Source organism: Haliotis asinina, chromosome 3 (genome assembly GCF_037392515.1).
Source record: "Haliotis asinina isolate JCU_RB_2024 chromosome 3, JCU_Hal_asi_v2, whole genome shotgun sequence".
Taxonomy (NCBI): domain Eukaryota; kingdom Metazoa; phylum Mollusca; class Gastropoda; order Lepetellida; family Haliotidae; genus Haliotis; species Haliotis asinina.
The window spans coordinates 21,480,261-21,504,318 of NC_090282.1; the positions used below are offsets into that span (position 1 = coordinate 21,480,261).

The following is a 24,058-nucleotide window of genomic DNA, read 5'->3' on the forward strand; positions in this document are numbered from 1 at the left end:
TGTGTAAACACGTGGAGAGACAAACAGATCAGATGGATACTTGTCCAAGAAAGGTAGGTACATATCGAATTTACGTGCAAATATCGAATTAAGAGGGTAATTTTGCTTGTCGGGACCATGAAATCGTATCAAGATATCCGAAATATCGAGGCATCCGTATCGAGTCAAAAGGGTTCAATAATAATTTGCCAGGACCGAGAAATTATGGCAGTAGAGAAAAATATTGTGGTTCACTACTTTGAAGTACTTTTGTATTGCATCGATAACGAGACACGTTTCTGGGTTTTCTCCGACGCTGTTAATAAAATACTCCGTAATCTGGTGAATGTAACCAAATAGCGATCCAGTGCTGTCCTCATTGTGTTGAATCTTGTGTAATGATTATGAAACCTCAAGGGTAGGAGATGGTCTGGTAGGGAATTGGTCTGCTGCACCAATTTAAACATTAAACAAACTGTTTCGTTGTTCCATCCGCATCCAGGGCACTCATCAGTTGTAGCGTATTCATGATGTATAGTACAATACATTTCTCGCTTTATCTACTGTCAGGATGAGATTATCCTAGATTATTTTAGGTGACTGATTCTGGCTTTATCTTTTAAGTTTTTGCTGTGTTTAACTTTTGGGGCTTAATACAAATACTCTGAGAGTCTCACTTCAGTTACACTAGCAGGAGACTGTCCTTACATGCTGTGTTTGGTATCATTGTAACTCTTGACAGCTTCTTGTAAGATATCCATGTATCTATAAGCAAATGCTTTCAACCTATATCCTTAAACTTTCCTTTTAATGTCTTCGATGACACTATTGGCATAGGAGGGCTTGGATTCATTCAGTGTAAATAGATGGGTTACCTTGTGCTTTTTCAAAAAATATCTTTTGAATAATTCTTAAATTTTGGACCCATGTTGGATTGAAAAATACCAGTGCGGAGATATTGTGTCCTCCGTAAGTCGGTCAGTTTTCACCACTTCTTGACCCTGTATTGACATCAGCGGAAGTACCCAAAAATGATGTGAAAATAGATCTATGATGACTTATAAATACTTCAGACGGTCATCATACTTTGTCAGTGAAACCATATCCATGAGATCTAATGCTATGGGTGTCTTGACCTTTCAACCATTTCATAATTCTGTGTGAACTAATTTTAAAATGACCACCAGCTTTCAAAGCTTCGCACGTTTTTTGGGGCCCAGCAAATCTGCCAGAATGTTTGGGATCATTAAAAAATCCTATTCAAGTACTCTTCCCAAGATGCCATCTGAAATACAGTACATGATTTACGTCCATCGTGCTATTTATATAGATACAGATGCGATACAAAACATGTCAAGGACAACATTTACAACAACAATCTTCAGAACGGGTCAGGCTACATTCTGACCATTCTAATCCAAGGAGCCCCGTAAGGTGATGTTGGAGTATTTCCCATCAACTGTGTTATGAAGTAAACACATCCTGGCTGCAAACGACAAGTTCAACCCCATAGTTACCCACCTGGTCTGGAACGGGGTACTCAACTGCAAGGGGGTAGGGCTGTAGGGATCAACATTCAAAATCGATTGATTCACGCAAAGGTTACACACATCTTTTGTCACCAAAATATTTGAATTTAACATTACTTGTCTAACAGAAACCCATCTAGATTCTGATGTTCATAATGGTATGTTCAAATATCGGTGAATGTTCATGTGCCTATACGGAAAGAACTGCTTTAGGGGATGGAGTAATGATGTATATTAATCACCTCTCGCTTTTAAGAGATTTTGTCATTTTGAGAACAACTATATGGGTCAATTTATTTATTCCACAAAAGACGCTAGGGTTACGTGTCACTTACAGAGCACAATACCAAGGTTTAGAATACTGGAATGGAGTTGATAATGGCATTGAGACTGCATTAGATATCTCGGGCAAAGATACAACTGTTGGCGATTATAATGCAAACCTTTTGTCGAATAGTAACACCTTTCTACATGATCTACATTATCAGGTAAAATCTGAAAAATGTTATTAACGAGCCAACGAGAGTAACAAATACAACGAGCACACTGCTTGACACCATCATCATTATATCTGAAGATGTTGATGTTTCAGACAGTGGTGTTATAGAAAATGTCAAAGTATCAGTGATCACAAAGGTACATATATCACAGCTGATGCTCATGTAAATACCGAGTTAACCTGTGAGAGAAACGTATAAGAGAGAAAGAGAAAGGGGAGGGGGAGGAGAGAGAACAATTGGTACATATTGCAGTAGTATTATCTACAATGTCTTCATTGAAAAGCAACTGTTGGACACCCAATTTAATCTATAAGCAACGCAGTTTACATAAGATACTCCTCAAGTCTCAATTTGTGTACAATGCATTTATATACACTTCTGTTTCCAAAAATGACTTATACGATGAATAAACTTTAAGAACGGAACTACTCCCGACATCACTGCTCCAAGTTTGAAAACAGACATCCTGCAGCGTTGCTTAAACGCTGCCATAAATACATTTACGTCGCCTCAGTCTTGCGTAATCCACACAAAAGAAAATCCAAATTTAAGCAATAGTGAACGAACATGAAAGATCCAGTTAACATTTCTATTTCCGTCAAGGACTTAAACCATTTCATAGCAAGCTCGAGGATACCAATGGCTACTCATTCTCACGAGTCTAAACCAGTACATGATACAATGGCTAAAATAATTTACAGCAATTTGATATCTGCCCTAACTTCCCTAACAGAGCTTTTGTCGACACAATTTTACTAAATATCAATATTTCTTGAAAAACGAGTCATGAAGCTTTTCAATATCTGCTCTAAATGTATATCTCCATATTTCAGCGTCATAAGGCTAAATAGGTGCTATTTCATGTCAAACATATTCTTAGCCATTTCACGAGATGAGTCATAGTTACATTGTAAAAGACATGATGGCATGGCTCGCTGAACCATTTGAAGCTGAGCACAAATATCTGCGGGACAATAATTTTCTAGTCTCAGACCTCAGATTCATATTCTAATACAGGTCTAGTGGACATTGCATAAATGCTTGATAGAATATGTCTTGGCAGGACGTACTTTAACAACAATAAATAGGCTTTTTCTACAGTCAGATGATGAAAGCATTTTGTATTGTCTAATAAAGTATCAGCAAGATGTGCATGTTGATGTGTACGCTCCAAATATTCATTATTGAAGGTCAAGCAAGGGACTAAGGGACTAAGGGTCAGTGTCCATAGTAAAAAACATATGTTTCGTCCTATTGGGTTTGAACTTAACTAACCACTTCCCAGTTAGCTTCTATTGATTTTACATCTTTTCCGCAACACCGATTGATGTGTCATCGACAAACATTCTTGTGATATTTCATAAATTTTCCAGGTAAACAATTTATGTATACAAGGTTCACAGATGGACAGACTGCATATTGTAACACCGTGGCCACAATAAAGAATAAAGAAGAACTTGACAGAAGGCTTCAGCGTCTCAACGACTAGCTTCAGAGACAAGAGATTTCCACAATGAGCTGTGCTCATCAGACTACCTCGCTCATTGTGACCACATTACTGTACTGTGTAACGTATTTTGTTTTCCTTCATGTCCGGAGCGTCGAACGCCATAGTGTTAACGCCTGATTACCTCCTTACGTAATACCCGAAACATCGAATTTACAAAATTTTCAGTTTTAGACAGCTCAGGCAAGTTGTTTGTTTAAGGAGTAAGAGGATTAGGAGGCATGGTCGACTAGATTTCTTTGTTTAACTAATCCCACACGGCCTTCACCAATAGAGGGAATGATTTCTGTTCAGTTATGACATTGTTGTTCTCCATATGTCTCTATTTTCTCCACACATCTCAATGTTGTTGTATTTTTGTGTGTTTCGTAACTCTGATTGGGACTGATGAACAAGCTTTACAGTACCTCACCCATACAACATATAATACAAAATATAAATGAAGCATGTGTCGTCATCCATATGAACTATCATATAATAACATATGCATACATATCATTACATCAAATACAACTATCATATAAGTAACCATAAAAAAGAGAGTTACGGTTTGTTGTGTCTGACTAGCTCTTTGTAGAAACACTGAACATTTGTGAGAAGGTTATTGACAAGTTGATTAGTTTCCTGTTAAAAAATTAAAAATCAAGCTTTGTGTTTTATGATAAAATCGTGGACGTATTCAACTTTTTTTTCTGGTTTTCACAGTGAATAGGTTCTTATTTTCCCCTTCACCGAAGTCATCATAGACCACAGTGAGAGAAGGTCAATCTTCAAGCAGTAAGGAAGACCATGATAGCGTATGGAGTACTTGTGTCTTCCTTGGCTTGGTCATCTCCTCCGTTACCCCCTCCTCCGAATCCATACCCCACCAGGGCGTGTAGGACTTGGCTCGGTGGATAAAAAGGGACTCCTATAACCCCATATACCCCTAATCACAACGCTATAATTTGTCGTTTTTGTGTATCCGGTTTTGTGTATTCTGTAATATTGTATAGTACTGGTGAAGTGTTAATCAAAGCAATATTTTGCTTGCTAAACGAACCAGATTCTTTGACAATCAAAATATGTTTAAGCACATTTCCAAAATTGAAATACAGCATGCACACAATAACTAAATTGGAGGGAATATCATGCCGGACAAGGTTTTCCAGAGCACATGCAGATAAATGTCAATGTCTTTCAAAGACTAATATGTGGAGGTCTTGCAAAAGGACAAAGCAGGCATGCTTGACAAAGTTCTTGCAACGGAGGTTTATACACAACACCAAAACCAACTCGTCAGCTCGACGGCTCATAAAACAATCAATTCGAGACTTCCTTTGAATGTGAGATATTTGGCTGCGCGTCTTGCGCAGTCAGTCTTTTTCATCCACCTACACTCACGAACACCTGTTCATTTCAAAGCTGGTGTCACCTAATGACCTAATGTGATCCATGCATGAATTGTGTATATGACAAGTTATATACACGTGAAAGCGGCAGCTGTTTTACTCCAATAAACAAGACCAGCGGACGAGACACGACTTTTTCGGCGCAAATTGTCGTAGGCGCTTTGCGGAAATTACGTAAGTGAACGCGGAAGAAACAGAAAGCGTCATTGTTCCGCTCAAGTTTTCATTGTCTTTGCGAGTTATGCTGAGATACTCAACAAACTGAGATAAAAGTCAGAATGATGAAAAAGTGGAAATCAGTGTGTGGATTAGAACTCATGAAGTCTCTGACAAAGTAATGTCTGTTCAGGTCATGATAATTTGAAAAAAAAACAGAGAAAGTTCTATGGATATACAACTTCTTATAATGTAAGCAGCATTTCGGCGTAGCTATTAAACTCGTTATCAAGAAAGGGATGTCTACGGGGTAGTCCTGTAAGTTAAACCTTTGTTTTGGGTCAAGGTCAAAATCGTTTGGTGTAGTGACAACGGTGTTGTTTTAAGGGATTAGACACGGGTTTTCTAAAAAAAAGTAAAATGTGTATCCCCAGGAAACGAAATAAGACACATGTACCAGAATGTAAGTGAATCGATGTTAGCGAGTTCACTCAGTGACGTCAGTTAATAAAATGGACTTTCAGTTCACTCCTTCCATTAGTAATGAGTTATTTAGTTTCTTGATAAAATTGCTTGCAATGCGAATGTTTTAAATGACAGTTTTCATTATCATTTTAACAACTTCAGTCATGGCAAATGCGCTGCTATGCTTCACGTTTCCTCCTACTTATTTTACGGGAAGATACCTTTGTGTAAACGGTTATATGGTCATTTTGAGATATGGTAAAAAGGGATAATGTATATCGTGAAAATGAATTTTGAATGACTGCAGATCAATAGTTCCAGCTGTCTCAACAACATAATTTCTAAAATACTTAGAGACCACAATCACGAAAGCCAAAGTAAATCTTTTCGACTGTTGCAAAAATAGTGAAAATTTATTAAAAAAATAGAAAAGTAAACGCAAAATCAATCTTGATTATATTACGTATTCCTCATAGCCCAATATAAAGATTACACATTAATAGTACGGATACTTTAATCTATAGTTTAAACTAATCTCCTCAAGTAATCGTGACTGGATTGGCAAACATAAACTTGCATATCAATGCCACTCCATACCAATAATATAATTACATAACATACATGATAACAACACTTTATGTTCCGCACGTCAAACGTCAGAATATATTTACAGGTATCAAAGCAGACTAGTAGAGCCACTAGCAGTAAAAAACAAAACAAAACCAAAACAAATAAATCAATAAATCTAAACGAATAGGTGGAATACTAAAAAACACCAAGATATGCACGCCCCATTTAAAAAGATAGAGTGCTAAAGTGGCAAACCGGTTAAATATGCCAAGATTCAAACTCAAAACTATACAATCGTATTTTACTCGATAAATCAGAATGATCTCAATGTCATCATGTGGGTAGTTACAGAATCAAAGCAAAATGTTGTACATATTTGTTTCATAAAATGATAATTTATCAACTGAATCAACTGAATAATACATAAAAATACTCTTATGATATGTATAACATCACATTTTAGTAAAAAGTTGCATGCGTTGAGCTTGTTAGATGTTTTAAAGATTAATGGAAGAGGTAGAAAAGGACACCCCCACTTGACAACTTTGGAGCAGAGAGACGCCACCGTTCAGTGGTTACAACTATACGGCCTTCTGTGCTCTCTGCTGTAGGTGATGTTGGTATACTATGTCAACAGGTAGCTGTGCAGTCAACCAGATAGTTTGTTGTTTTAGCCTGTCTGACAATTGTTATGTCTGACCAGGGAGACAATAACAAGCTGATGTTAACACATGTGATCTAACGATAGTTTTGCTTTCTTTAGCATGTTTTGGAAGGGATGGCCGTGGTGTATCATTTATTCTTTCATTCATTCACATATATACTTCTTTCTTTTATTATTTCTTTCTCATTCATTCACATATGCACTTCTTTCTTTTATTATTTCTTTCATTCATTCACATATACTTCTTGCTCTTCATTCATTCATTCATCCATTGTAAGATTTCGACTGATACAGTAAACTGGCTGAAGTACTGTTAAACGCAGCCGAAGATGCGATGGAAACGAACCAGGTCACTGTGAGCATTGGGACATGACGAGGCGCGTACTAATTAGTACAAATGGTAAAGAAAACAAGCGAGTGACCTATCCCTGTTGTAGATTATTTCTGGTCTGACAAATAGGAGAATGCCCCATAAAACGACGGACAAAGAAAATCCGGGACGCGCAAACGGGAATTACTAAAAATGGAGACCACAATATTAAAACGAAACATGCTAAACTGGGTAAACTCACTAAATTAAACTGAATTGACTGAATTTCATCTATTTTTAAACCATATGTTTGCAAAATAAAGAAAATAAGAAAACGAAAATATTTTCGTCCACGAGCGAGATTAGTCGAATTAAGACCGGAATGATTTCATAATTTTTGTCATGATACTTATAAACACACTTTCATTCATAAATTTACAACCTCCAAGACAATAAAAAAAAACTATGAAAATTTAAGTGGAAGTCCAGATTCTTTTACTTATTACAATTTAGTGGAATTAAGTCAAAATGAGTTGAATTTTGTGCCATGATGCTTATAAATATATCCTCATTCATTTACCACCTCCAAAACACAGGAAAAAATGTGTTTTGAGTAAAAGTAATTATTCTGGCATATTTTTTGAAAATCGCCCTGAATTCGCAAAATTAAGTCAAAATCAGTTGAATTTTGTGTCATGATACTCATAAATATACCTTCATTCATTTACATCCTCCAAAACGTTTGAAAAGATGTATTTGGAGTGAAAAGGAAATATTCTCGCTCATGGGCCAAATGTTTTTCGCCCATGGGCGATATTGTTTTTGAAAAGCAAAAAAATTAACTCAAAATGAGTTGGATTTTGTGCCATGATACTCATAAATATATCCTCATTCATTTACAACCTCCAAAACACAGGAAAAGATGTATTTTGAGTGAAGGCAAATATTCTCGCCCATGGGCCAAAATGGCTTTCTCCCGTGGGCGAGAGTTTTTTAAATCGATCTCATTTAGAGGAATTAAGTCAAAATGAGTGGAAACTTGTGTCATGATTCTCATAAATGTGCTTTCATTCATTTACATCGTCCAAAACACGTGAAAAATGCATTTGGAGTAAAAAGAAATATTCTGGTCCACGGGGCAAAATGTCTTTCGCTCATGGCCAACATTTTTTTAAAACCGCTCTCAGTTAGTGGAATTAAGTCAAATGAGTTGAATTTCCGGTCATGATACTTACGAACATACTTTCATCCATTCACACCCTCCAAAACATGGAATGGAAAAAGATGTATTTTGAGTAAAAGTAAATATTCTCACCCATGGGCGAGACTTTTAAAAAAATACTCTAAACTAGCCGAATTAAGTCAAAATAAGCTTAATTTCGTGTCACGACACTAATAAATGTACGTTCATTTATTTAAAAACTGCAAAACATGGAAAAAACATGTATTTTCGCTGAAAGTAATTATTCTCGTCCATGGGCTAATATGTTTTTCACCCATGGGCGAGATTTTTTAAAATCGCTGTCAGTTAGCAGAGTCAAGTCACAACAAGCTGAAAGTTGTGTCATGATACTTAAATTTTGAGTTTTCGAATTTCATTTTTTCATCCTTAGCACATATACATAACAGCTGCATGTTTAATTTTGCCAAATCCTTTGTGAAAGACTGGCCACAGTGCTGAGATTTTCTGGACTTTTGTGACTCCAGAATTAAATTGTGACACTATATATATATAAATAGTGTGTGTGTGTCCATTATTTGTGTTGGGTGTGGGGAATTGTCCTTCTGGTTACGGAATACGTGTGGGGAAGTGTCAAGATGGGGAAATGTCCTAGTGGGGAATTGTCCCGATGGGGAATTGTTCGTACCTCGTCAGTCAGCTATATATACTTATCATGATGTAAAGCTGTACATATTTATTGTAATGCAGATGATTTGCGGCTTGTTTGCAGTTTCTTTCATTTTCTCACAATACATATATGCGTGGGAAATACTTCTGTAGGGAGCCAGTTTGAAAGTTTCCACACGGAATTCTATGCCGGAATAGATCGGTTTAACATTATAAGACATTAAGTAACTCTAATGAGATGCCAGATTCTATTAAATCTCTTGAGCAAGAAACAAATTTCTCCTTTTAGCAAGTTTTATATGTTTGTAACGAATCCGGTCATCTATGCAGTTTAAATTTTGAGATACCAATATTGGGCCAAATTGGAAAATTTCATATTTTGCAAATATGTATTTGCTGTTGGTAAAGACTCAAACGCTGCTACACAGCTAAATGCAGGTGTTCTATTTATGGTGATTCACTGTGTAGCGAAGTGTTATTTCAAACAAGTTGTCCCTATAACATTGGTTGACAGACGGGTACGATGTGTTAAGGCTATTTCTTGTATCGCCCGCCATGACATTGCTGGAAGGTTGTTCAAAGCATAGCACTGATTAAAGCCATACCAACTCACCATTAAACTGCACGACTGTTTGGGAATCATGTTATCGATTGTATCACATATTGAATTACAACTTCGACAACGTGATATAGTGAGGGAAACACAAATACAGTCTTCTTAATTTGTTCCACAGAACACGCTACAGAAGAACATGCACCGGCTCTTCCACTGACTACGAAACTAAGATGTCTTGTCGCCCCGGTTGTCTGTGCCCGCCCTCGGAATGGCAAACACCAGAACTTGGGACAACTGAAATTCCAGGAACTGCACAAGATCATGACTGAACTCCTTTTGTCTTTTTTTTTGGCAGTATAGAAGATTCTAAAAAATACTGGTAAACAGACATATCAAACAGTCGTTATGCCGTTGACCGTGTGGTAATACCAATTTACTATCCACACATATTCACCTGAAATAGAAGATATGAAATGCGTTAACTGTGTTTTTATTAATGCTTGTTTTAGAGTATACTGCTTACACAGCTTATGGTTTTTCAATTAAAGGTTTGCCTTTCTACAGTCGAGTGTTTGTCTTTATAAGAGCACACAGCATATGGTCCTTTCCGCACAATACGTGCATGAGTATTTAAATGTGTTGTGCCGATTAACAGCTAGAGTGCGTATTGCACGTTTCGATATGACTGCTTTTGGCTACCTAATTCTAGCTAAAACCTTGATCAGTTGTATGCAGATTGATAACATATTTTCTGGGGATCGTGATACCACGAGAACTTAGTAATCTTACAGAGCACTTAGTAATGATGCAAATTAAATTCAAGAAAATTATTTTGATGCACTAAATTAACACTTAAGTCTACGGAAATTACGTGATGTAGCTGAATACTTTGCACGACTGTGTATCATTTTATGGTAGTAGTCTGTCCAGCGAGACCCCGGCATGCATCGACCTAGGTGTGAAGCCCATTTCCGTGGTCCCCGCCGTGATACTGTTGGAATATTGCTAAAACGGCTTAAACCTAAACTCACTCGTTACTGTATTAAGCTGGTTTCTATAGTTTCCTTTCTCCAGTGGAGTGGCGGGAGAAAGTATGTAAAACACGCACACTCGCATTCACTTACACGAACACATACATACTGTATATATGAAGCATACACCTCAAAGCCATTTGAGGAACCTTCATGATTACATCATGCATTACTACACAGCTTCAGTTTAGAAGTTGTAAACTATAGGTAAGTACCTAATTGCAGGTCTATATGGCCAAACAAGTTCAATTAGCATCTGTTTCATAATAGCCATACGTACATATAGCAACTATCCAAGACGTGTGTTTAGTAAGTCAGTTGTGAAGATATAAATGTGGATAGGAATAGGTAAAAAAACCAATGAATGAAGGCATGAGAAACCAACAGGACTGTCTGAGACGCACTGACATTGTAAAGATACAATCACCGTTTTCTGGGTTGTTGCAAACTGTTGATACGGTCAGAGGAGTTGTCGCCCGTTGGATCGACCAGGATATCGATAGCATGTTCATTACGTTGTGTGTACAACTTCCATTGCAATATATGACCTATAGTCTATAGAGAAATAATGATGTAGTGCTTTTTGAGGTCATCTCGGAAACATACAGGCTTATACCCAAACTCAAAGTCCGCAATTGATTTCGAGGTGCAAAGTTATCACAACTCTTTCTCAAGTTTACAATATTCTATACCATAGATAGACATTCTAAAAGTTTTAGGTAGAAATGCGGCGAATATTTCCAAATACGAAGCATTAGTGACTACGTTATTGCCGACTGTGCCATGAATTCGCTATTTTCAGGCGATCAACTGCAAAGTACTGGACGTGTCGTGTGTTTGTATCGGAACTCCGCGTTCGGACTGACAAGCTCATCTTGACGCGCCTGGCATCATGATGTTTTCAGTGATTCCTAAGTACAAGACATATGATATAGTTGGAATCGGACAAATTCCTTTTGGCCAAGATTTCTTATGGATATGGGAAGGGTTTGGTAGCTTTTAATTGTGATTTTGTTTCTTCTATATACTAGTCATTAGAAACTCAAAAGTCTTAGTAAATGTGCAACATCCTCTAATAATTTTCAAGGTATTCAACGGATTCCCCTATCCGGCCCATATTACATGTCCGGCACTTATTGGAGAGCCGGCGCTTATTGTTTCGACGATTACATAAAACCCATCAACTATCTATTTTGGGATCAAATAGATGTATAAAACAAAAACGTACCCGGCGCTTATTAGTGGAAATACGGTAGGTAATGACAAATGAGTGCGAACTGAATCCGTCGTTGTAGATTTGATGCAATATACTCACATTGATTTATTTTGTAAATCCAAAGGTTTTACAAATGAATTGGAAATACTGCAAATACAGCAAAGATAGCGGTCGCAGCTGTAAAGGTTTCATATTTTGGGGGAAATCATACAGTCAAATTAATAGGTCTGAATCTTTAAAGAGATATATAATAATAAGAAGAACTCTTTTACCTCTTTCAGATAATCGCTGCATGGTTTGTGTTGCCAAGTTTAATCGGTTAGATAATTTAAAAAGCGAAATTGAGTTGTGATTGCTTCGCTCGGCTTCCCAACCTGATTGTATTAAAAGCAAGCCAAGGAAGGTGATAAATTTATCGGGCCGATCCGTAGATGCGTCAGGGTATAGTGGAGACTTATCGGAAAGTATACGCTGGAGATATCGAGGATGTAAATATTAGATAAAACAACATTCACCCTATTTTTCAGTACCCACAGTTTACATGTATATGAAGGATAATGTCTGTTGAGAAGTTAAGTGAGTTTTTTTCAACAAAAAGTATCAAACAAAGCGACCATGTCTCAGTTGTCAATGATGTAGTAATGCAGTAATGTTCCATCGGGATGTAAATGAAGTACTCTGTCGTGGCCTACAATTGCAGCTGCGTACATTTGCCACCAGTTGGAAGTTATATATGTCATTCTCGCTACAATGCCTTATTCACTCGTTCTCAGAAGACGTGCTTACTTTCACTTTCGCTATGAACTAGATTGCTATGTCGGTCTGGAATCGACACAATCCATTCACCATTAGGATGTCCAGGGCGGTCTTCTATATCGGTTCACAGAGTGCGTGTGTCATATGTAAGTATGTATACTGGCAGGCAGCTAGTCTTTCTCAGAGTCCCTGAACCACAATATGTTCCTCACTGCCTAACCCTCTGCAATGCCATAGCTCTAAAATGTTCCAACTCACTCGATTTATTTCCTACTATCAAAATTACATTACTTCGAACACTCAGCGCTAGTCAATCCCACACCTTGTGAGTGTTGCGTGATGAGTGTATCTCTCGGTGTTGTTGATACCGGACTGGGTTAGTGTGACATGACTGTGTTACATTGAACTCAACAGGACAGTCACAATTTGTGCCAGTAATATCTAACATTAGGTGTTGAAGTGTATACAAACTATATAAAACATTCAGTGGCGAAGTGTATATCAACTATGTAAACTAAGTACATGTATTCAGTGTTGAAGCATATGTCAGCTGTATCAAATATTCAGTGTTGAAGCAAATGTCAGCTGTATCAAATATTCAGTGTTGAAGCATATGTCAGCTGTATCAAATATTCAGTGTTGAAGCATATGTCAGCTGTATCAAATATTCAGTGTTGAAGCATATGTCAGCTGTATCAAATATTCAGTGTTGAAGCATATGTCAGCTGTATCAAATATTCAGTGTTGAAGCATATGTCAGCTGTATCAAATATTCAGTGTTGAAGCATATGTCAGCTGTATCAAATATTCAGTGTTGAAGTATTAGCCATGACGCAGATTCGAGTTTTGATCGAGGACTGAACTCAAGTGTATGGGGTGTATGGAAGTGTGTGTACTATGTCAGCTTTGCGGAGACTGAAACATTATAACAGATCTGTTAGTCTGGGTAGATCAAATACCAAATTATCGAACGCGTATCTAGGTAAATGAAATAAGTTCGTTACAGTGATTAATATTGTTATACACTGCATAGGTAATGAAAATGAACAACTAACTTATCACTTGAAGGCACATGAAGGGTCAAGGTAATCTAGTAAACGCACGCTTGCACCTGTTCCCAATTTAGAGCATGGCGTATGTCTGTGCTGTACAGACTTCTGACTGAACACCAGACAAGGAAGTATTTTGTTACAATGATGTGTTAATAATATCTGCTTGGATAAAGGTACAATTGTTTGCATCGTGATATAAAGGTTACGTTTATGCTAACTTCTGGCGTCCTGTCCTGGGTTGTTTCACAACGCGTCTTTCTAACTTAAAGGTCACATGCAACGTAAACACAACTTTGCAGATTCTGATACTTTTCGGTGTGCACCTACCGAAACAAATCATCAAAAATGCCAATTCAACCAATTCAAGTTGAAAAAAACGCGATGAAACAAAGCTCGCTCAATCAGAGTTCAAACGATTCACTAATTTTCCCCCAACGCTGAAGGAAAAAGTAGTTTCAACAGCTGTGCTGCGCTGCGCTCATAACGCATGCGCAGTGGGTAGGTTGGCGGAGTTTGAAACGGTGTTCACACTCATATGTCTGCCTGTCTGTCTGCTAATGACAATATGTAATGCACAACTTCAATTACTGACCATTTGCAATTTGAAATTAACACCTTATGAGCCATAAACAAACAACCGGCTGAGCGTATCGGCAAATGAACCAGTGGCCAATGACAAGGCGTCGTTACACATGAGTGCACACCCACCGGCACTGACTGGGTTCGGTATCGCGGATGCTCCTTTTTCAAGGGAGGTAATCCCAAGTACAAAATACTGCACTTTTGATTTGCGATTATCCCCTTGTAACTTTCTTTTTTTTTTTTCAAAATCACCAATGTATTTTATACAACACGAACACGTGATTACTGTGTTTTGCTTATGTTTGAGTTTTTGGTTGCATGTGACCTTTAAGCTAAGAGAGGTACGATGGTCCCAACAATGCGAACGCTTTATGAACGAACTACTGTTCCCGTCACGTGATGAACAGCATGTAACTGAAGTGAATGATTAACTTTATCCTCACAAGTGGTCAATGGTTTGGTTTGGTTGATGTTTGGCGGTGGTCTGTGCATGATCGTGTCTGGGCCAGACAATCATGTGATCAACATTATGGACATTGATCTACGCAACTGGGATACAATGCCATGAGTCAAGCAAGGAGGCTAGCGGGCCTGACTACCAGATCACAATAGTCGCCTCTTACGACAAGCACGGGTTACTGAAGATCAATTCTAACCCGGATATTCACGGATTCATGTGTAACTGAGTGTGTTATGTTCAAGTATGTTTGATATGATATGACCCCTCTTGGGTTTTCGCTAACGGTTGGCCATATTACTGTATCTTTGTAATCAGCTGTTAGTGGGAGGAATTTGACGTGAAATATTAACCAGCGGTTGTTGACGTAATTCCATTTAAATGTTCGTGCAGAATTATTCCATTTTAAGTACGTCTCTCATATTAAAGTAAAGGCACATAAAACAGACAAAATGTGATACTGTAGTTTTGGAAACCCATTTGTCACAAAACTCTTAGCCCTGTTGCCAGTTTCTGACAAAGGATTTTACCAAATCCAATTTGCCATTTTCATAGTTATGTACTAAGGTGGAAAATGAAATGTCCTTGTTGATGTATAGAGATAATGACACGAGCCAGTGAGTAATAAGACTTTACAGAACTAGTGTGAAAGTCTGCATTGCTCGAGAGAATCAATTCTTTATCATCTATATTATTTATGTACATATGTGCAGTAAAGTACGGTAAACAAATGCGACGAATCTCTTCACTGACGTTACGTTCAATGGTTTAATGACGTCAGAGACGGCGAAATACAGCAACAAATGGTTGCTAGGCAAATGTGATATGTGCCTATGTAGACATTAGATATATACGACACTGCTTATGTTTCACCGTATGGGTAATACATGTACATAGTTATAATACACATCATAATTACTGGAACGTTGAAAATGTTTCTAAAGTAATAGAGGGGAAAATGACCTGAAATGACTCGCCTACGTCTCTTCTGTGGCTTAAAATTGAAAGCAGTGTGATCTTGAATACAACGCTGATATATCCTTTAAAAGAGTACTGACACTTTTAATACGCTTCATTACAGTACAATCGTATACGTAATAATAAACCAACGCTATACTGACAAAAAGAGACGTTCTAGAAATAATTTCAATGATTCAAATAAATCATTTCAACTTTTCTAAGAAAATGTCCACGTCAAAAATATGTTGCCTTTGAGTATATCAACCCAGCATGTTTGTAATAACTAGGAGTGCGAATAGATGGATATTTATATCATGAATATTATGGATGGTTAGGTAGATTTCATACGAAAACGCGGATATTCCTAACACGAATATTATCGATGTGTAGGTAGATTTCAACTCACTTTATGTGGATTAGACTAAGTGATCTACATCGATGGAACCAAATATTCATTCTATTCTTGACTTGATGATTTGCTTATTCAACTTCCATAAATTAAACCATCCTGAAAATGAAAGATAACAATGTAAAATATATACTTTGCGAGGAAATCAATGCTACGACAATATCAGTGTTTGGCTTTGAAAACGTAGTTTGACAGTGCATATTGAATATTCACATCTATCGATCTCGACCTTTGCTGACTGGTATAGTGTAATCGCCACAATATGAATCAGCCACGGTTAAGCATAATAGAGGATAATTGTGTTTTCAGACGCTGCCAACGTCAGTCTCATATAAACATCCGTGGATGTGTCTGACGGCATAGAGAAGTTTTGTCAAACCGGAACCATCAACAGAACAAACGCGACTACATCCCTCAGTCCTTAACGAAGACACGTTAAATCTAGTACTAGAAGCAGGATGGATCAGTCAAATGTTAGCCCCGGTCGGGGACGAGGAAGGGGTTACATCCTACAACAAGCCGTTCAAGAAGCAGCATCGGCATGCAGGGTAATCAACACTTAAAGTGTTACTCCTATTTCACTTAATACTGCTGAAACAAATACATGCTCATGACATAGTCACAACTGTGCAACTGACTCTTCTTTTAACGGAATTATTGTCTTGAGAAGGTGGAAAGGGTTTTGCCGCTTCAATAATACACGTTCTGTGTTATAATTGCACTCTGCAATGTCATGTATGTGTGATAAGGGTTGGTTTAGTTTGTCATCTTTCGAAACTGCTTAGAATATTCCCCGTGTATATGTTATTAATAAAATTCACAACCCTCCCAGGAACTGCAAGTGTGAATGCATCTCAAATGTTGCCAAATTATTTACATGTAGGACTGAAGCTGTCAAAATAATGCTGTCGAAAAAGGGATGCTGAGCCTTGAAATCCAAATTCTTGTCTTTCGTCGCTCTTTTATCTTCTATAACTGAAATACATTTGGTCAATCAGCGCAGCAGTTTCTATTCGTATGTAGCATGGAGCAGTTCAGTAAGAGACCCGTGAAGATCCAGGTTAGAATCATCTTCAGCAAAACGTTACTTGCCGAAAGGAGACAACAAACGAGATTGTGTGGCTTGGCTCGCTGTCAAAGACAATCGTATCCCAAGTGCTTAAATCGATGCTCATGATGTTGATTACCTTGTTTGACCACTTTGTTGTAACTATTAATGAATCGCACCGTGACTGTAAATGTTGTATATTTTTCTCAGATGGCACCCGAAACAAATGTTGGAAAAACGTCCACTAGTGAGTATAACGACGTTCCACAACAGAAATATTGAAAAGTAGAATTGTGGTTACGTTACCACGGTATTGCCGATCAGATGTAAACATCATCGCCCATCTGCTGTATCCGTTAATACTTGGCTTATGCTGATTGTGTATCAAAGCTTTAGTGACAGTCTTTTTTCAGCCCCAGAAGGAGATAAACCAACTATATCAGACGAAGATATCAAGAATTGGTTAAAACAGGTAAAACTGTCATTACAAAAACTGCAAAAGTCTTTTGCCTCAGAATGAATACCCATGTTGCCATATACTAGTACATAGTTCAGCGCAAATGGGTCCCGTTTGAACGGACGTATTATGCACTCTCAAACAATTATTAGTTGCAACTTTGAATTTACACTGCAATACACTGCAATACACTAAGATACCAGCTTAAAATAACGCTTAAAATAAATAGCTTAAAAAGGCTTAGCACGCAGGTCTACTTAGAACATATCTTCAGTAAAGTATTAAGAAACCATGCTGCTTTATTAGCAGTTCCACTTTCTTCTCGTAATCATTAAATCTTTTTAACATTATTGTATGATTTTAAAGGTAAATTTACCTGTTTAGTTGTATATACAGGAGGCTGTCTATAAATCGTCCCTTTACATGAAATCTACCCCAGACTATTTTGTCTACCATACCTGCATGTAATGCCACTTTTCAAGACGTGATACCAACAAACCCGCTCACATTATACAGGCGCTGACCAAAAGCAAAGGTGGAATATGGGAGAAGTATTTGCCGAAAAGCTTCAGCGAAAACTTCAAAGCCAATGCTCCAGATGACCTTATCGCGAAAATATTGTGCTGGTCCGAAGTGTTTCAAATTGACAGGTTGGCATTGGCCATGAAATTTCACAGCACCTAATAACTCATAGAACCCTTGGGTGTAACATCTTCCATAATATCACATTTTGTTTAGCATTGAGATCAATATTGATGCTTCTTCACTGACAAAATAAAGGTTATGTTTCCCAAAAGTACTTTATGATCTGGGTAATGTAATGTACTGATATTGTTTGTATATCTTCCACACATCAGTGCTATTTATGCCTTCCAGATAACATTCTATGATTTCTTTCTAGCATTTTGGGAGGCAATATCGTCCGCCTATCAGATCTAGATGAATTCCCCGCTGGACAAAAGGAAAATGCGAAGGTAAATATTGAACTAAGCAATAGTTGTTTTCGGCTTTAAGGTATTTATTATTCACATCTAAGGTATAGATTTTGAAAGAATGGAGCATCTAGGTCATCAAACAGCATTTTGACTTTCATTTCAAGGAATCGGTGCCAAATGTTCCGGACAACTTTATTCGGATTTGGCTGAAGAAGGTAATTGCATATTTCTTGTTTACCGATGTTTTTTTCATGAATTCATACGTATGTATGTATGTATGTATGTATGTATGTATGTATGTATGTATGTATGTATGCATGCATGCTAACATGTGTGCGTGCGTGCGTGTGTGTATGATGGATGAATGGATGATTATATGTTACAAAGTGTACGCGACTATACTGATTATGCTGCCTGAATGTTACTGAGCTATTTAAGATTGCATTGAGAGGATTAATGCATTAATGCTACAGGAACTGCGTAAAAGACAGAGCGGAATTCCCACGGCAGACATCCCCAGTCTCTTCAAAGAAACCTTCCATACTTCTGCCCCAGAAGATCTAATTACCAAACTACGGTCATGGCCTGATGTGGTTCAAATACAAAGGTAGGTGTTACGAGAAGGCCACTTTTCCTAACCCAGAAACTCTATCTACTACACTCTATACCACCAGGGGCGTAGTTGCTATTGTAAAGGAGCCCGGGCTTACTCATAATTGTTACTAAAAGGTTTGAAAGCCCTCAGTACTATCAAAACGTAAATATTTCCAACCTGTCAGACTTACACCAAATAATGGCTCGCTGCGCTCATGACTACTATTGTACTATTTCTCAGTTTAGTCTTTTGTGACAATTTTGCAGCATTCGAGGTATTCAAATTTTTGCTTCCACTGGTGCTTTCTGGCATGTATATACAAAGGTCTGATGATGTTTTTCTCTAATATAGTGCCATTGTATTTGTCAGTGTTCAAGGGAGAGATATTATGACGTTAACACCAAGAGCATCCCCATCACGCGATCATATGGTGAGTCTCTTCTTCACACGTTTCACAATATGTTACACATCAGTTCATTCTTATTTCTGGCGTTGCTGTGGTAGCTGTCGTTATTTGAAGCGTTTGCTTCTCAAACCGATGAACAGTACAATGTGTCCAGCCCGTGTTTCCCAGCATAGTTTTCTTGCGAAGGTGGAAAGGGTTTTGCCGCTTCAATAATAATTTTTTTTGCCATCTTTCCAAGCTGCTTAGAATATTCCTAAAAGTCACACTCACTCATATTTCCAATACCTGAATTCTCGTATAATGTTATTTCCTTTCATTATTGACCAACACTGATTATTATTTTCTTAGAAACCACAAGGCGAAGACATACAAGTCACAAAGGAAAGGTAATTACAGGCCACACACGTATACGGGGACCTAGTCTTTAGCTTCTAGCGTCGGTTAAGAATGTGTTTTCATTAAATTCTTAAATTTTCAACACATTGATAATTCAACAATAATACTTCCTTATATGTTACGACTTTTACAGAGTTCACGCTTTGTTTAGTAATGGTAAACATATGCATGCTTCTTAGCTGACAATATAAGAGTTCCACATTTGCCATTTGTGCTAAATGCCTTCAACAAATAATCTGTTCAATGTTTAAGGATTTCCACGCTGTGCATACCTGAAGAAGGGACATATTTGGATGTTCATGTAAAGTGGTCGGAAAGCCCAACACTCTTTTGTGTAAGCAGCATTCATTCACATATGTTCCTATTATTATGATCAACGGATCAAATAGTACGTAATAAAACAGACTCATATCCAACCCTTCGTGATTATATTGTGCGTTACTGTAACCGTCTTACACCATATTACATTTAGTCCATATTTAGACTATTTTTGAATATATTTGCGTTTCCTGTTACAGTGTATCCCGTATAATCATCACCAAAAACTGAACACAATGATGCAAGAGCTTAACGCATACCTTAACGCTGAAGCAAATGTATGTAAAAATAATTACCGAATTTAAACTAAATGCACAAAAATGTATACTAGGTATTGTCAGACAGTGTATAATGTCATTAATAAATAACGTACACGTGCCTAGAGTATGTGTATGAAATTATTTTTGAAAAGTATCTGCTTTCATGGGAGACCATATTTTCTTTACAAATTTACAAACGTGCATATATACATGCAAACTTCGAGTCGTTTTAATATTGTAACTTTTTATCACCCTTCCTCAAAGAAGGTTCTTATCTGCCTTTATCGTTTTCCTCTTTTCTTCCTGTAGACGATTCCAAAGGCCGCACTGGTCCAAGGTGACGTATATGCAGGGAACTATGACCACACATGGTATCGTGTTATCTTTAAGGGATTTTCAGAAGACAACATGGTAAGAATGAAATTTTGATTGTCTTATTATTTGCTGCGTCTCTATAAGGTGATATACATTAACACACTGATTGAATCTGTTGATGGAAAACCAACTGAGACAATGAGGGAAATAACCGTTAGTTTATGCTGCTCCATCTTTATTCAGGCATCTAAAAAAAACTCAAATATTGTTCCAATCTAGTTCACTGGCTCTTAGTTCCTTGTTTTGTAATTTACAATTCAGGTTATGACCTGTTTGGCTGACTACTGTTTTCATGTAAAGCTCAGCATGGATCATCTACAGGAACTACCAAGCAGGTTTCGCAACCTTCCTTTCGGAAGTTTTAAAGCACGACTTCAAGGTTGGTTGAGTTCCTTCTCATTTCGTCTTTGTTTCCATCCATGTGTTATATATGCGTAATTATGACATTATGATCTCTGTAAACATCTCACAATTGAATACAGATACACTCATATCTAGACCAGTCATGTGGACGTGCATTTGTATTTCACGTGGGAATTATATGAAATTGTCTATCAGTTTAATTAGTCAGTCATATTTCACACTGTAAAATAGAAAGTTAGCCACAGAGAACAATCCGTCCCAATATCTGCCCGAACTGATTCCAATATAAGACAAAGAAAAAAGGTGATTACAGATTATTGGAGATAGTGTGGCTGGATCACCGAACAAATGTGATGGCAGAATATATGCTTGAAAAGGGAAAACATGTCCTGCTCTAGAAGAAAATATGTTATGCTTGCTGGAATGCATTTTAATAGTTTCCGAAACATAATTTGCAACCCAAATAGATCCGGGTTAAAACTGATCTTCAGTAACCCATGCTTGTCGTAAGAGGTGACAAACGGGATTTGACTTTGTTGACGCGTGGCATAGTATTCTAACTGCGTCGATAGATACACAACCAACCACAATTTCCAGGTGGACCAGTGTTCTGTTCCAGGTGTTGATCCAGCTGACGGGAGCAACCAGTGGTCCGATAAAGCTAAAGAGTCTCTCGCCATTATCACCAGAGGACGGGACTTCGTATGCCTGATATGTGACAGGCCAGATGACCATGAGGTGGTGTCAGTCAGACTTGTAGACACGTCTGATGAGGACGATGTGGTGGTGGATGAAATCATGGAAGACCTGGATTTGGTTGTGCGTTCGCCTTCATACCAACATGCACCCTTCGAAGATGATAATGAGTAAATAATGCTGAACCATTTCCTCAGCTAGATGACTTCTCTTCTAAATGTGTAGTCAGCTGTATGATATAGTTGTTGATGAATCGTTGTGAAACTGTGATAAAACAGTTGTCTTTGAAAAGAGCACATATTGTCACTTCGCCGGCATCTTTCACGTACAGACGCAAAGACAAATCACTTGTCACTGATGAACCAAATTTGGAAACGGTCTCCACAAGCATTATTGAGGTCTTGAATAGTGTTACCTTCATCAAACACATTTTAGACGGGTGCTGCTTGAGGCTCTTTGAAATATTGGTAAAATGAACATGCTCTATCGACTCCTAACGACTGAAACGTAGAGAACTAAGACTGAAGCCAGAGGAGTTTTGCACGACATAAACTGAAAGTTGATTGCCCATCTTGCCATGCGATCTTGTCGAAAGTATTTTTTTCACTTGGAATCTTTGTGATCATATCTAATCTATATCTAACTTCTTGCCTGTATTTCTAGTTCGGTGAGGTACATTGCATGTGCTTTTTCATGGCTGTTTTATACTATGTATGGGATCATCGATGGACCTGAAGCTTAAGTGAAACTTCCTGGCTACATTACTTTGTTTGCGGTATTTTTGGTTGACCCCAGCAGAAATTTTATGTTTTAAATCTATGCAAATTCCCTTGCAAGAATTGTATCACGATGTATTCAATTCGGGATGAATACATCTTTTATAATTGCCTTTTTTCTAATACATAGCAGTACCGATGGTCATAATGTTTAGATTAAACAACTAAAGATCCGAGTAGGAACTGGTCTTCAGAAACCGCGTTTTGTAGAACGATGCCCATGATGCTGATCACTGGATTGTCTGGTCAAGACTCGAGTATTTACCAACCGCCGCCGTATTGCTGGAATATTGGTGAGCGTGGCCTTAAACAACCAACCAATCCATGAAGAAACTCGGGGAACGGGGGTTGGGTGTAATAAAGAGGAGGGTGTGACTTCTACCACAACAAGAATATGTCTATAAATGGAAACCTGTACCAGAGTATTGTGTGGGCACTTCTGACTATTGTCTTTGCGATTTCATGCACGTATTGTGGCTACGTTCCGATACAGTTCACTGATCTATGCCAACAATAAGTTTTTGTTGTGACAACACCATTTTCGTTTCTTGTTGCATGTATGTTTTACGAAAAATAAATTTGTATATTGCTCAATAAAACAAATATGATAATACTGATGTGCAAAGTTTGGATCTGTCCTATCAGAAACGCAAAAATATAATAAATAAATAAAGAATTCCATGCCCACAACACAACACTAAAACCCTCTGTACAGCTGCTGCTTCTGTGAGATCCGGGTTAGAATTGGTCCTCAGCAAAGCATGCCTATCTCATAAGAGAGACTAAAGGGATCGGATGGCCAGGCTGGGTGACCCGGTTGACACATATCCCCGTTGCATAGATGGGCGCTCATTCTTCTGATGACTGGTTTCCCTAGACTGCAGCCATATAGCTGGAATGTTGCAGAATGTGACGGTAAACAACAAACAAACGGGTGAATAGGTTTTTCACATTAGATAGTGTATACATCGTTCTCTCAACCACTCATAACTTCCCACAAAGGGCACTTATTGCGTCACTGACTGAACTTTCTTTTCATGTATTGCCCGTTCAAAGTCTAAATGAATATCAGTCAGTTTGTCATGACTCCAAGTTGCGTATGTAAACACAAACATATCCACCCGACAGGGGTATGTTATCAGTTTGTATGGGCTGGTCTACCGTACGCTTTGTATATGTAATTTGTATTCACTGTTTTGCAAACTCGTCTCGCATCTTGTAAATGGATCGTCGATCATTGTGGCGATTTCGAACTAAATGTGGCTCATTCAACCAGGTTCGTGTGCTACGAGGCTTTTTGTCCATGTCACGCATAAATTTATATTTCAGCGTTTACGTCATGGTTTTTTTCATGCTAATATAAAAGCAGAGCCTTCCACAATCTCATACGAGTACAAGAGAGGTTACAGATCCGAAGTCTTGTTCATTGACGGGTAGGTCATTACGGCATTCATTACCGACTGCTGTGTTCACGAAACGTAGCTGTAGATTCAT

General features: G+C 37.8%; 1 protein-coding gene across 2 annotated transcripts; it reads left to right on the top strand.

The window, feature by feature from the left end:
* Nucleotides 1-12,480: 12,480 nt before the first annotated feature.
* LOC137276654 (tudor domain-containing protein 7-like) lies at nt 12,481-23,177 on the top strand. Of its 2 annotated transcripts, none has more exons than XM_067808271.1 (15): nt 12,481-12,625; nt 16,249-16,487; nt 17,198-17,234; nt 17,401-17,459; nt 17,961-18,094; nt 18,346-18,418; nt 18,544-18,594; nt 18,853-18,986; nt 19,344-19,404; nt 19,729-19,766; nt 20,029-20,110; nt 20,295-20,372; nt 20,664-20,765; nt 21,030-21,108; nt 21,712-23,177. In XM_067808271.1, exons 2-15 carry the CDS (start codon nt 16,398-16,400, stop codon nt 21,960-21,962), a joined length of 1,269 nt encoding a protein of 422 aa, XP_067664372.1. In that variant the 5' UTR covers nt 12,481-12,625; nt 16,249-16,397; the 3' UTR covers nt 21,963-23,177. The 2 variants fall into 2 exon arrangements, with proteins under 2 accessions (XP_067664372.1, XP_067664370.1); XM_067808269.1 differs by having other exon boundaries at nt 12,514-12,625; nt 20,991-21,108.
* The last annotated feature ends 881 nt before the right edge of the window (nt 23,178-24,058 follow it).

Bases quoted from the DNA above. Each gene is read 5' to 3' on its own strand.
- LOC137276654 (XM_067808269.1), top strand. From the start codon at position 16,398: ATGGATCAGTCAAATGTTAGCCCCGGTCGGGGACGAGGAAGGGGTTAC. The intron at 17,235-17,400 runs GTGAGTATAACG...GTCTTTTTTCAG, and splicing joins TGTTGGAAAAACGTCCACTA to CCCCAGAAGGAGATAAACCA. The intron at 18,595-18,852 runs GTAATTGCATAT...TTAATGCTACAG, and splicing joins TTCGGATTTGGCTGAAGAAG to GAACTGCGTAAAAGACAGAG.